The sequence below is a fragment of the Lynx canadensis genome, chromosome D3 (genome assembly GCF_007474595.2).
Source record: "Lynx canadensis isolate LIC74 chromosome D3, mLynCan4.pri.v2, whole genome shotgun sequence".
Taxonomy (NCBI): domain Eukaryota; kingdom Metazoa; phylum Chordata; class Mammalia; order Carnivora; family Felidae; genus Lynx; species Lynx canadensis.
The window spans coordinates 24,818,136-24,831,998 of NC_044314.2; the positions used below are offsets into that span (position 1 = coordinate 24,818,136).

Genomic DNA, 13,863 nt, shown 5'->3' on the forward strand with positions numbered 1-13,863 from the left:
TGCTCCTCCTCCCCTAACCCCCCAAGTTTGAGTTCCAAAATGTTTATGACCTTAGTAGGTAATTGTGGTTAACATAGAATGTATCACACAGCTCGACTCTAACCTGGATCTGGAATCAGTGCGGGAGTAGCGGGAGGTCTTCGGGATCATCTTCCAGCCCCTTATGTTAAGAGCAAAGAAAGGGGCACATTCCCATCCGTGCTGAGGAGCCCCTAACCGGTTTGTCACCCCTGTACCTGCTTATCTGCCAGCGAGAGTCGGGCTTGGTTAAGCTCCCCACAGTTCTGCGAAGCTATCACATATGAGAGGAGACAGCCTCTCTCGGGAGCACCAAGTAAGTGGAAGGCGTGGATTCATTTTGCTGCTACCTGTATCATGCTATACCTCGGAGATTTATAAATAGAAGTGAGCACTCCGAGAGCCGCTGTGAAACTGGAGTGGGAAAGTGATACTTGGATGTTAAATGCGCTAAGTACTTCTACACCGTCGGAAGGTTCAATTTCATCTTCCTGAAGAGACACTTAGAACTCTTACCGCTAAATACAGACTGAGCAGTTTCTAATGAATATTTTTGACGGCCTTCCCGAATGACTTGAGTTGGGGACTGTGCCTGAGCACACATTCCCTTATGTGGTGGTGGGGGGGGAGGGTGTGGCAGTGCAAGAAGTCGGTGCCTGATGGCAGAGGGACTTGGGGATGCCCATCTGCCTCGCTCCCTCTGGGAACCCCTCACACAGGGTACTCCTTCTGGGTGCTCCCTCCAGGTGCCCAGGGTGTTTGTCTGCCTTCCCACGTGGAGGTTTGGCTCTCTTGTTGGAAGGGGTCATACCTTGCCGGCCTTACTCTCCTCTCCCCACAGAACCATTCTGCTTCAGCCCTCCACACAACTTTACCTAACTTCTTCACTCCAGGGTTTTAATACCCTTTTGTTTCAGTATAGCTGTGTGTTCGTAGCCCTAAACGTTGTATTGTTTCTTTGCACTTGAGTTTCTAGAGACAGTATACCATATTACTATTGTCACTTTTTAGTCAGCATTGCTTTGAAGATTACTTTTAATTTTCTTGGCCTGTTTCCCAATTATGAACTCTGTACATGGTACTGACACAAATCTCTTTACTGAACAAAGTTCTTAATTAAAAACGCTTTGGATCTCCTTTTGCTAGCATAGTTGTTTTTTGTTTGTTTTTTTGGTTTTTTTTTTTTTTTTTTTAACTATAGTAGATCTGTGTTGTGATGAGGGTGTTGAAGATACAGAGACTCCATAGACAGGCAAGAAACAGTAGATTGATTATCCCATTAGTGAACAGAATATATTCTACTGACACCCAAATTTCTGGATGATTTGTTGCTAGAGGAGGAAGCGATGGAGGGGCTTAATGATGTGTTCAGAGACAGGGTGTCCTTCCTGCCGTGCCTTAGCCGGGCTTCCCCTCCCTCCTCTTGGGCGATGGCTCTGTGTCGGGGGCTTTATGCTGTGAAGGCAGGGTGGTCAGGGAAGAGCTTCTGAAGAAGTCCTGTCAGGCTTTAAGCTGAAGATGTCAAAAGCCAAACTGTACTGAGGACACCTGATTCACATCTAATCTCTTGCATTAAGCCTAGATTTGTTCCGGGGCAGGGAGGTGCGGCTCACTGAGGGATGCCGTCTTCTACAAGAAGGAGCACGATGATAGTGACGTCCCAAACGGCCCGTTGTGAACTGGTGCAGACAGAAAGAAACCTACATGGGAGTTTGGGCTTGGTGTCTCGCTAGCTGAGAAGTTTGGGTGTATTTCTTGGCTTTTCTAAACTTTACCCTTCTCTTTAAAATGGGAAGACTGGGGGCGCCTGGGTGGCGCAGTCGGTTGAGCGTCCGACTTCAGCCAGGTCACGATCTTGCGGTGCGTGAGTTCGAGCCCCGCGTCAGGCTCTGGGCTGATGGCTCAGAGCCTGGAGCCTGTTTCCGATTCTGTGTCTCCCTCTCTCTCTGCCCCTCCCCCGTTCATGCTCTGTCTCTCTCTGTCCCAAAAATAAACAAACTTGAAAAAAAAAAAATTGGGAAGACTGGCACCCAAAAGTCTTAAGAGTCCTAAGCAGGGGGTACGTGGCTAACAGTTTTATGTACCATCCTAGCATGGTGTAAATGGGTGGTAATTAATTGCACCGAAAAACAGTAATACAAGAGCTGCCAAAGGCAGAGGGGGCGTGAGTACCAGGCATCAAGAATTGGGAGATCAAATAGAATCCTTTTGAGCTAGCAATGCTTCGGGCAGCTGTAAAGTAGGAAAGGGGTGAAGAAGCCCTGTGTGGCTTCAACTTAGCAAACAAGGGGAGGAGTGACCAAAATAAAGCTGGGCCTGGAGCACAACAGAGCTGGGCTAGCAGAGGCTACCCTTTGAGGGCCGAAAGCCGGGGAGAGAGGTGACCCAGTATTCGCATACAGAGGGTCCCAGGAGGAGGGGGTGTGCTGAGAGAGGTGGGAGTAGATGTCAGAAAGCTGTCCTCATCGGGGCACCTGGGGAGCTCAGTATGTTGAACGTCCAACTTCAGCTCAGGTCATGATCTCACGGCTTGTGAGTTCGACCCCCACGTTGGACTCGGTGCTGACAGCTCAGAGCCTGGAGCCTGCTTTGGATTCTGTGTCTCCCTCTCTCTGCACCTACCCCACTTGTGCACTCACTCATGTGTGCTCTCTCTCAAAAATGTTAAAAACAAAAAAAAACTTAGAATGCTGCTCTCGTTACGCATGTCAGAGGTGGTGATGACTGGGACTGAGGTACAGAAAAGGGGACACAGAAATGCAATAGGACATACCAACGTGGGGCTTGAGGGAAAGTGAGGGATTCACGGTGATTCCTAGGTTTGTGGCTGTCGTTGGTGAGTGGAGGCTGGTGCCACTTCTGTGGACAGGGCATGGTGGGAGGAGGGATGGGGGAGAGACTTTGGTGCCAGGAGGCCTGAGGATTCAGGGTTAAAGTGAGTGCTTGCCCTCCGCGGGTTCTTAGTTCAGTGACTAGTGTGTGGGCGGACTGTGGCTGCTAGAACACAGGGCCAAGTATGAGGACAGGGGTGCCACGCAAGCCCCTGGGTGGGGTACGTGGTGTTGTCTTCACATCCAGGGTGGTGGTTCTGGAGCTGTTCTGGGGTTTCTCTCAGTCGGCTGGAGTGGTGTCTCCCTGAGCATTCTGTGTACGTGTTGTCGATTGGGAGGCCACAGGTGACAAATTACTCTCCACGGGAAACCCAAACAAGACCGTATTTCAGCAGGATTTCTTCAAAATAAAGTTCCCACGGTGTCTGGCTGATGAGCAGAGCTTCCCTTCAGTGGAACAGCCTCAGGGGCATTGAAGTGGTACCTGTTTCCACTGTCCTTCCCAGGAGGGCCGCATCCAAAATGGGGAGGAGGGGGGATTGACCTTGCTCAGGGAGCTCAAGGCCTTACACTGGTTTGGTGGTAAATGTTTTCAGAAGGTGGTCTAGCAATATTCCTGTCTCTCGGGGATCCAAGATGGGGATCCGCTGTGAACTGGGGAGCAGCTGTGTGTTGGTTGCCCGTGTTTTCCCTGGTTGCTGGAGGATGCGTAGGTCCCTTAGGGTCCTGTGCTCTTGCCTGAGGCACAGGCCTTTGAGGGACTTTTCCTGTTGGGGGTAATGCATACTTTCCTCATGACAGCCTGGACCTGAATAACACTTGGGTACGAAAGCCATTGGCTTCTTTTTCTAAAGGGGGTTCTGCTGGTCTTAGGAGAAAATGATTTATTAAAAAGCAAATTGACCCAAGTTGCCAGCTAAGTCCTATTCACAACTGGGATGAATGGATGGATTATGTTTTTGAAGGATATTGGGTAGAATTCCACGCTTACAAATACCTAATGCAGAACCAGCCCGAAATAACCAGGATTTGAAATGGAGTGCTTTTCCCCACCTATACTTCCTATTAGGACTTTGGTAGTAAAATCCTCCAATGTTGGAGACCGAGGAGATCAGTCGGGGAGTCCCAAGTCACAGCCTGTTCTCTAGAGGTGAAGAGACAGAGGCCCAGAGAAAAAGAAGTGACCCAAAGTCACACAGCAGGTAAAACGACCAGGAGTGACATCAATACAAGGTGGAATGCAACAGTGTCTTAAAAGTGGTACAGAGGCAATGATGTAGGCTTTAGAAGATGGGGAAATAATGCCCTGCTGGGATGCCTGAGTCAGGATGTGGGGGGGGGGGGATTTGCTTGGAGCAGCGTTTGAGAGAAGGTACATGGCAAAGGGGTGAGGTCAAGTAGAGGGAAAACCATGCAGGGCGGTGGTGGGGAAGTGTGCAGTTTCAGGGCCAGTAGTCCAGTTTGGCTGAACTCCAACACCATCATCACAAAGAGTGTCGAGATCGTCTCCTATAACCTTGCAGCAAATTGGGGGGATGGGTGTACACTCTGCAATGTGGTGAAGGGTTACAAAGCTCCTGCTGATGGCCAGAACCGGGCCACCTGCGAGCCCCAGGCCTCCAGGTCCTGAGTCACTTACCATGGCTGATGTCATTCCCTGTCAGGGAGCTGAAGCCGCTCCCTGTACCTGAGAGAAAGGAGTCACAGAATCCCAAACAGCCTCCAGACCCTGTGGTCTCAGCTCAGAAACTCCCGGGGAAGGTCCGAGGCATGGGAGACACAGATTCCCAAGCAGCCCCTCCAGGGGCTGTGCAGCGAGCCCAAAATCCCAAGCGAGTCACAAGCGAGAAACCCAAAAAGCCTCCAGACCCTGTGGTCTCAGCTCAGAAACTCCTGGGATAGGTCCGAGGGATGCGAGACACAGAATCCGTAGCAGCCCCTGAGAGGCCCCTCAATTAAAAATGCTTTAGAATGGGGGTGCCTGGGTGGCCCATTTGGTTAAGGGTCCAACTCTTGGTTTGGGGTCAGGTCATGATCTCCCTTCATCAGCCTCTGTGCTGACAGTGTGGAGCCTACTTGGGATTCTCTCCCTTACTCTCTGCCTGCCCTGCCCCCTGCCCTCACATTCTCTCTTGCTCTCAAACAAACTTAAAACATTTTAGAATGGTCTAACAAGAGGTGAATTTGGGGCTCCTGGGTGGCTCAGTCAGTTAAGTGTCTGACTTCGGCTCTGGTCATGATCTTGCAGTTCAAGAGTTAGAGCCCTACATCAGGCTCTGCACCGACAGTGTGGAGCCTTCTTGGGATGTGTGCGCGCGCTCACTCTCTCTCACACACACACACACACACACACACACAAATAAACTTTAAGGAAAAAAAAAGTGAACTTACCTGACTTTAGCCTACATGTTAAACATCAGATCTGATATCCATCAAATTAGGCAGCAGTTAGCACTAATGCCATTGTCCACACGTTGTCATGCCCCAGAACATGTTCTGTGTCTCCAGTTTGCTGTGTGTGCTGCTGCCTCGGGGAGTCTGGCGGCCCTCACCCCTGCCCCCACTGCTCTGGCTCCTTCTCTCCTGGCATCCATATGTAGCTCCCAGAGAACCTTCCTGAGTTCTTTGGGTAGTCTTTACTTTTCCTTCACATGTGATCCTCTGCTCAGGACTAAGGCTCAGATGCATCCTGTGCTTATCGATTTATTTTAGGTCGAACGTAGAGGCTTTACGCAAAACTTCAAGCCTGTGGGTGTGGCTCCTGCAATTCAGTTCTCCTTCTGGCAGTTACAGGTTGTCTCAAAGATGGCGTCAAGCTCAGGTCTGTTTCAGAGTGTTCACGGTCGAGGTCTGGAGGTCCAGCTGCTAATACTCTTAGTTGTCTGGGAGGGCTGTGCTTCTGAGCTGTTTTCTAGGGAGTTTATTGTGAAGTATTGAGAAGAGAGGTGACACCTGTTGTTATCCCCAGGGTCCGATGGAGGTCCTATGAAATTCAGTGAACATGGGAAACACAAGCATCTGCTACAGGCTTCTTTATACAGCATCTTTCAATGTAAAGATTTCTCAGGAACAAGGGGAGAAAAGAAGACACTCTAATGACAACAGGGATATCCTAGAACTATAAGAGATCTCGGAAAGCCACTTGTTTTTCCTCCAAATATTTGGTGGGATTTACATGTTTTCAAGTAATTGCTTGGATAGCCAATTTGGAGCATCCATTTTTTCCCCCATCTTAATGGTGTCTACTGACCAATGGTATTCACTCAGATCCATCCCCATTTGATGATGAGTTTGTGTGAGCTGAGACCACATTGCTCTTTGCTGCACTTGAATGGTGGCTGTGTGTTAGGGTTTCTTCAGCCCAGCTACCACACCAGAGCCTACTTGGGGCTCCCACGCCTAGCCCAGATCTCTATCTTTCTAGTCGTCCTCTGGTTGACATCGGTGTCCTCACGCTGCTTCCCCACTGCTTGGCTGTTGATCCAGATCAGAAGCAGAGCCAATATTTGTTCCCCTTGCTGATAAGCTGCAGTCTACTTGGGTTGATAATGAGCAGCCTGTGGTGCTTCTCTGTTCCTTCTGCCCATAGCCTGCTCTGCCCAGGAAGCCACAGGAGCTGGTAGTAGTGGGCCAGTGCCAGGAGGTTAATCTCTAGGAGTATATATTTTGTGCCATGCGCTCTAGAGGGACTGGAGACCGAGAGCAACGTGTCCTCCTGGCAGTGGATTTGTGAGCTGGATGTAGATGGCTGAGTATAGCCATTACAAGCAATTCGTTTGCCAAACCTGTTTTCCAAACACTTGTTCTCGTTCTCTCGTGTTTTCTCTCTCTCTCTCTCTCTCTCTCTGCTTGAACGTCCATGTTCCTTAGAGGTCTGAGAGGCTGCTCTCAGCATTACTTGTCACTCATTCTGCTGTTTTAAAGGGATAAACATAGATGCATTTATATCTGAGGGAGAGTATCTTCTTTCCCCTTTCCATTTGGTCTTACTGAAATCCCTCTGACTGCAATTGATAGCTGTTTCATCTCATTTCTGATAAACTTGGAGCAAGATCAGTCTGGTCGTTAATAGCATGGCTTTTATGATACATACGCATGAATAAGAAATTCAAAACCATATCTTCCAGCTCAAACACAAAACTCTTGTTTTTGAAAAATTACATTTGCAGTGGCACAAGATGGGCATGTTAGAGAATCAAAAGGTGAGACTGTATACCTGAAAAGGCATATATGTAAATTCTCAGGGTGTGTGTGTGTGTGTGTGCACGAGCGTGTGTATGTACATAGAGAAATGTTTTAGGGTGTGCTGCATCCAGAGAGGAAGTGAAAGCATGACCGGCTGGCTGTGCCTCCCTTCTTGAGGGCCCTTAGGAAGGGTATGTGCTATTTGTAAGCCCTTTGCTGAACTCTTCCTTCTCCTGTTTGTGGATCTTGTGGAAGCCTCTGAGGGAGGGCAGACTGTTTTGGCAATGTTCTTCATTGTTATCCTTAAAAGAAGGCAAGATTCTCTTGGGCTCGGGCCCTTGTCAACAGAGCCCCTGGAAGGCAGCAGTTTATCCACAGCAAGTAAGTGACCAGAGCTCTTTCCTTCCAGAGATGAGAAGAACCAGTCCATCATAGTCAGCGGGGAGTCCGGAGCCGGCAAGACTGTGTCAGCCAAGTACGCCATGCGCTATTTTGCCACGGTGGGTGGCTCGGCCAGTGACACCAACATTGAAGAGAAGGTCCTGGCATCCAGTCCCATCATGGAGGTAAAGCCTTTCCAAATGTATTTGGCTTTTCTGGCTGGAGTTGCTTCCTCTGGCAGCAAGACTGCTGGGTGTCCAGCCTTATGTGGTTGCCCACAAGAATCCTTAGAAAGCGGTGCATGTGCCCACATTCGTGCTTCCCCGGAGAGTCCATTGTCTACAACTGAGGAAAAAATTCCAAAGGTGCCCCTAAGACCACGGAATTGGGAGTACTCTAACCTGGTAGTGCCTTTCAAGTCCCTAGTACAGAGTGGAGTGTCCTTTTCCTGTCCTCCTTGTCCCTTGACTCCGCTGGATGCTCTAGTGAATGTCCCTCCATTCTACCTTCCCCTCTGCTGCTGGTCCCCTCCCCTCCTGCCATCATGTGTTAGCAAATCTGCATTTCACCTGAACCATCCAATGCTTGAAGGCCTGCTGGATCAGGAGGGCAATTTGCTTGGGCAGGGCTGGGAGGACTATGTAGAAGATTCCTTTTTTCTCCTAAAAACATTTGGACATTTTATTTGGGGGTTGAGGGGAAGGGTGGGACCAAAAGCTATGCGGTGACACAGAATCTATTGATCCTCAGAAAGCAGTTACCAATGGTGGCATGAACTGGCCAGCTTGGGTTCTGTCTGGATCTTGACTCCTCACCCCCAGCCTCAGAGCAGTCAGTACAAGTACAAGGCCAGAGAGATTTCCTAAAACTTAGATCCTGCTGTAACTCATCATGTTTTAGGGTCACAGCTCCATTTCTCTCTTTCTTTCCTCCATAAAAACTTAATTCTGATAAAGTAGATCTAAATGGGCATGCAGTCTCTGGCCAGCTTTGGTTTCCTGCCTCTGAAATGGAGGCTCTTGATTATCGTCTAGGTTACAGTCTGGTGGGAATCGGCCCCCTGCCAGTTTGGGGCAGCTCCTTTGTTTTAGGAAAAATTCGTTTGAGACTGAAAGCTGCCAAAATAGCATCAGATTTCTCTGCAGTGCCTTGAGCCGCATCGATTAAGAGCCAAGTCACCAAGATGATTGGTCTCTCAGATTCTTTTGGAGCTGGAGGAAACAAGAACCTGCCTGGACCTTCCCAGATCCCCTCTCCTCCCCCCCCCCTTCCTTTACCAAGTGCTGGAGTAAATTCTGAGTCTCAGTTCATAGGAATTCATGGCTTTTACAGGCATAGTCTCCTGACTACACAGTTGGATTATCTTGTAGAACTTGCATTCTCTGTCTACTGACAGGACACAATATATTCATTAACAATTCAACAAAAGCCAGTTTCCATACTGTTCTTATATGGATTGGGAAATGGTCAATACAGTTGGAGGCATTTTTATTAAACAGATGCAAACAGGAAAACTTTTATTCTGTTATAATGGTTCTTAAACGTGACTGCATCAGAATCACCTGGAGGGTTTGTTAAATGAGATTGCTGGATTCACCCACAGTGTTTCTGATTCAGAAGGTCTGGGGTAGGGGTCCCAAAACTTGCCTTTCTATTAAGTTCTTAGGTGATGATGATTCTGATGGTCTGAGTACCGCAGTTTGAGAACCATTGGCCTATGAAAAAGGTAAGGGCTCACTGGAAGATATGGACAAGTAAAAGGAAATAAGTCCCTGCCTAACCCTACAGCTTGCTGAGGATTGTTCAACATTTGGGTCTGTTTCCTTTCAGTTGTTTCACTGAGTATTGCAGTCATAAACCTTATCCCCCATGTCATTGAGCTTTTTTATGAACTGCCTTATTGGCTGCAAACATACTAATATTGTTGGACATTCAACTTGATAGCCTGTTTGCTCATAGCATTTGTTCTAAGCCCAAGATGGTGGCCTGGCCATGGCTTCCATTACAGAATGTGGTGGACCATGGCTTCGGCCTACCCTGGACCATCCATCTGTGCACCTATGAATTGAGGCAGCTAAGATTGTAATCTACAGTTAACATCATGTTTCATCTCAAATGGGAGTGAAACCAGGCTTTCGGCCTTTCCTTCGCCCCTGAGTTTCAAACCTCAGTGCATTTTTAAGGTAGTAAGTTTTCAAAGCTACAGAACGCTGCCTCTTTTGGAAGCAGTATATAGTTCTTCTAGGCAAAACAGAGAAGGGAAGTTCTCTCTGGTGACTGAACAAAGTAATTTTAGCCGAGATGATAATTTAATGAAGGTAGATCACCACATTAAACATGTTCAAGACAAGATTTTTTAAACTTGTTTTATGGTAGTTAAACGTACATAAAATATACCATTTCAATTATTTTACATGAACAATTGAATTAAGGACATGCACAGTGTTATGCAACTGTCACCATCATCCACTTCTGGAGCTTTTTCATCATCCCAATTTGTACTTGTTAAAGAACAACTCCCTGTTCTGCTTTCCAGCCCCCAGACCCTAGTAACCTCTATTCTACTTTCTGTGTCTATGAATTTGCCTGTTTTAGGTACCTCTTATAAGTGGAATCACACAACATTTGTTCTTATGTGTCTGACCTATTTCATCTAATGTTTTCCAAGTGTATCCATGTTGTAGAATGTAGGCGTATGTCTTTGCTTTTTATGGTTGGATGACATTTTGCTGTGTGGGTATGCTGTATTTTGTTAATTCATTCCTCTGTTGATGAATCATTGGGTTTTCACCTTTTGGCCAGTGTGAATAATGCCACTGGACAGTAGCATGCAGGCATCGGAGTTCCTATTTGGGGAATGTTTTTTTTAAATTATAGTTATCTAAAAAGATCTAACGTTTCAATATCTATTTAATGTCCTGAATGGGCTGGTGCATTGCTGGGGATTCAGGGTACTTTGGCATGGGAGAAATGTGAGAACAACACACACTCCCCAAAACACACAATGTGGTTCACTTGCTAAAGTCTAAAGGGGAATGTACACACAAAGCAGCCTCCTCATGCACGATGTCACATAACTAAATGCTACAGTGGTTTGGATGCGCAATGTTAAATTTCTGCCTTGTGCAGATTGGTACTTTGGAAACCATCTGGGTAATTCCTTAGGGCTCAGTCTGTCAAACTACAGAACGTGGTCATCTTAGAGACTGTCCCTTGACCTTTAAGTGTTACATTTGAGAGAAATCTTGGCTATAAATGTGGAAAGGAAGAGTCCCAGCCGGGAAAGAACTCTGGGTGGGTTAGGAAGTGTTGTTGAGCAGAGAAAGCAGCTTCTACGGTGCTAAAACCTAACTTTTCATGACTTTGGAGTCTAGCTGGATCCTTGTGTCAGGAAGCCCAGTCAGCTTTGTGGCTCCTCCGAGGGTTATAGGCAACACAAGTTTGTCCTAATCAGGAGACAGCTGATGACTGACGACTCTGCCCCTGTCCCAGCTCAGGACGGCACCTCCTGGCTGAGCAATCAGTTATGCTCCTCGATCATCTCATTATTTCTGCACCCTGGCAACTGCAGCCGCCTCCTGGGGAGACAGAGTTGAGGACAGTCTGAGACGGTGGAATCCCCAGCCAGCTGCGCTAAGTGGCAGTTGTTTGAATTAAAGGCGACTCGAGGGTGGATTGGGATGATTTACTCTCCGTGCCAGAGCTCTCTGCCCCCACTCTGTGTAAGAGCTTGCCAGCATCCCGGCAGCGATTTGCTCACAAGTCTGCACTGATTAAAAGGATATTGGTAATCAGGAGACTGTTAGAGCAGGGACAGAACCAAGTCCAGACCAGCTTCTTGGGATCATGTAGCATCATGTAGCTTCTTGGGATGACCAGAGTCTGCATGCACACAAGTCCAGGGGCCAGAGGCTCCCCCATCCTGGGAGAAAGGGGGGCGAGGGGTACAATGAGCACACACAATATAAACTAAGACCACTTACTATGTAATTTGGGGGATTTGACTTTTTTTAAGCTCAAGAAACAAGGCCTACAACTATTAACCTATTCATATGAGAGTCTGCACCCAAAATAACTTCGCTCTTGTCTCGTGTCAACACACTCTGGCCATCCCACACTCTCAGGTGCCCTGTCCCTTTGCCCACACCATATCCATCACTAGAACCCCCTCCCTCCCTGCTATCAGATCCCACTCACCCTTGAAGACCCTCAATTTACACTCCTTAAAGCCATTCCGCTTGTGCTGGGAATGGCTAATAGCTCCCTTCCCTGTGCTTCCACACTATGGGTATGTCTCTCATATTGTATAATCCTAATCCTACTGAAGTTATTCCGGGCCATTTGGTCTCACTACATATTTGCATATGCATAAACAATGAAGAAGGTGGTCCTCTTATGTCCTATGTGAATGGTAGTGTATTCTGTCATTTTTGCAACTTTTTCCACTCAACATCTTTTAAATTTATCCCTGAATCATGCTCTAGCTTACTTTTACTAGCTTTATAGTGTCCCATTGTGTGAACACACTACACTTTATCTGTTCCCCTACTTGTGTGCATTTAGGATGGATTTCTTTTTTTGTTAAATACAACCTGCCTAGAATAGAGTTGCCTGTTAGGTGTGTGTATATTCAATTTTACTAGATAGGTCCAGTTACTTTTCAGGATGGTTGTTCCTGTTTCCATGTGAGCCGGCAACGTAGGAGAGTTCCTTTGTCCTCACACCCTCCTCATTCTGTAATGTCAGAGTTCTTTGCTGTGGCCCCTCTGGGCTGCTGTTTTAATCTACAGTTCTTTGATGACCACTGAGGTTGTCTTTTCTTAGGTTTATTGGTCACATGAGTTTTGTGTTTTGCGTGTGTGTGTGTGTGTGTGTGTGTGTGTGTGTGTCAGAGAGAGAATTTCCTGCTGTAGCATGGCTCATTTTCCAGATTTTAACCACTTGCATCATTTTTGCTTTTTTTTTGTTGTTTTTGGTCTGTGAGACTCGAGGTTAAAACCTGTTTTTCTGTTATCTATGATAACTGGACTTGTTTTCCTTATGCATCAAGACGTTTCCCGAGTCAGGGGATAACCAGAAAAATCTAGCCACAAAAATCAAGTGAGATCTTTACACACAAGTTGGGAGTCCTTCCTACCTAGGTTGAGTTTATGGGTTGGCGGTAATAAATAACCTTTTTGTGGGTGACGTTACATACTTTTGAAAGTACTTACAGGTGTATCATTTCTCAAAACAGCCCTCGTGAGGTGAGAAGGATAGATCTTTTGACGGTGATCGTTAGGCCCTGGGCAAGCACTGCCTAGGCCGTTACAGGGGGTGGTCTCAGGGCAGAGGCTCTTGGTGCTGCTTTACAAATCATGGAATTTGAATATTTTGAAATTTTGAAATGGAAACGTATTTATGGAAACAAGGTTATCTTTTGGAATTTTCCACAAACTGGACTTTGCTAATTGTATCCTCATGATGTTGGTAATATGTTCCCTTTCTCCCCTATGTTTCCTGTAAAAGGGCAGTAAAATTCAGAGACTTGATTAAATTGAGGCTGGATTATTGGTGCACATTTGGGACAGAACACTCGGTGCACTTGGATGGTGAATTGGATATGTAGGGTGCAGGCATTCTTGGACTGAATAGCTTCCTTAGTGCAAGCTAGGCTCTTTGGTTTCTGCGAGTGAATGGTTGCGTGCCTGAAGGTCTCACTTGCTCACCTCAAAAATAGGAATGGAATGTTTCCATGAGCATTTATTAATGTGATCTTTTAAAAATTTTTTAATGTTTATTTTTGAGAGATGGAACAAGAGTGGGGAGGGTGGGGTAGAGAGAGAGGGAGACACAGAATCCAAAGCAGGCTTTAGGCTCTGAGCTGTCAGCACAGAGCCCTACACTAGGCTCGAACCCATGAACTGTGCGGTCATGACCTGAGCCAGAGTTGGATGCTCAACTGACTGAGCCACCCAGGTGCCCCTCTTATTGTAATCTTTTACACAGTGATTTGCTTTCAGCTGTGTTGTTTGCCTTGTTAATAACAGATGCCAGCTAAGCCTTGTGTAATTTTAGGATGTCCAGAGATCCCGGTAGTTTGGGAACTTGGATTTGGCTGAGAAGGGGTAGAGGGTGGAATGGGATTTTACGTTTTTTTCAACCTCTGTGTGCCACAAATTTTCTCGACAACTGAAAACGTATAGTGGATATTTTTCAACCATGTAAGAATGTAAACATGTGAGAGGGACTAAAATATTAATATATTCATTACCAATTTATTAGCAATGTGATGTTTTCTAGAAAGTGAATAATCATGCCAGGTTATTTAGCCGCTCACCTTTTAAATTCTCCTCTAGGGGCATCTGGGTGGCTCAATTGGTTAAGCATCCAACTCTTGGTTTAGGCTCAGGTCATGATCTCACAGTTCGTGGGTTCGAGCCCTGCATTGGGCTCCATGCTGACAGTG

At 46.8% G+C, this 13,863-nt stretch overlaps 1 protein-coding gene across 1 annotated transcript in view; it reads left to right on the forward strand.

The window, feature by feature from the left end:
• Positions 1-13,863, forward strand: part of MYO5B (myosin VB) — a 340,809-nt gene that overhangs the window by 186,386 nt on the left and 140,560 nt on the right. Inside the window, 1 exon segment of the mRNA XM_030336665.1 lies at positions 7,444-7,600. Coding sequence (XP_030192525.1) covers positions 7,444-7,600 — 157 coding nt within the window.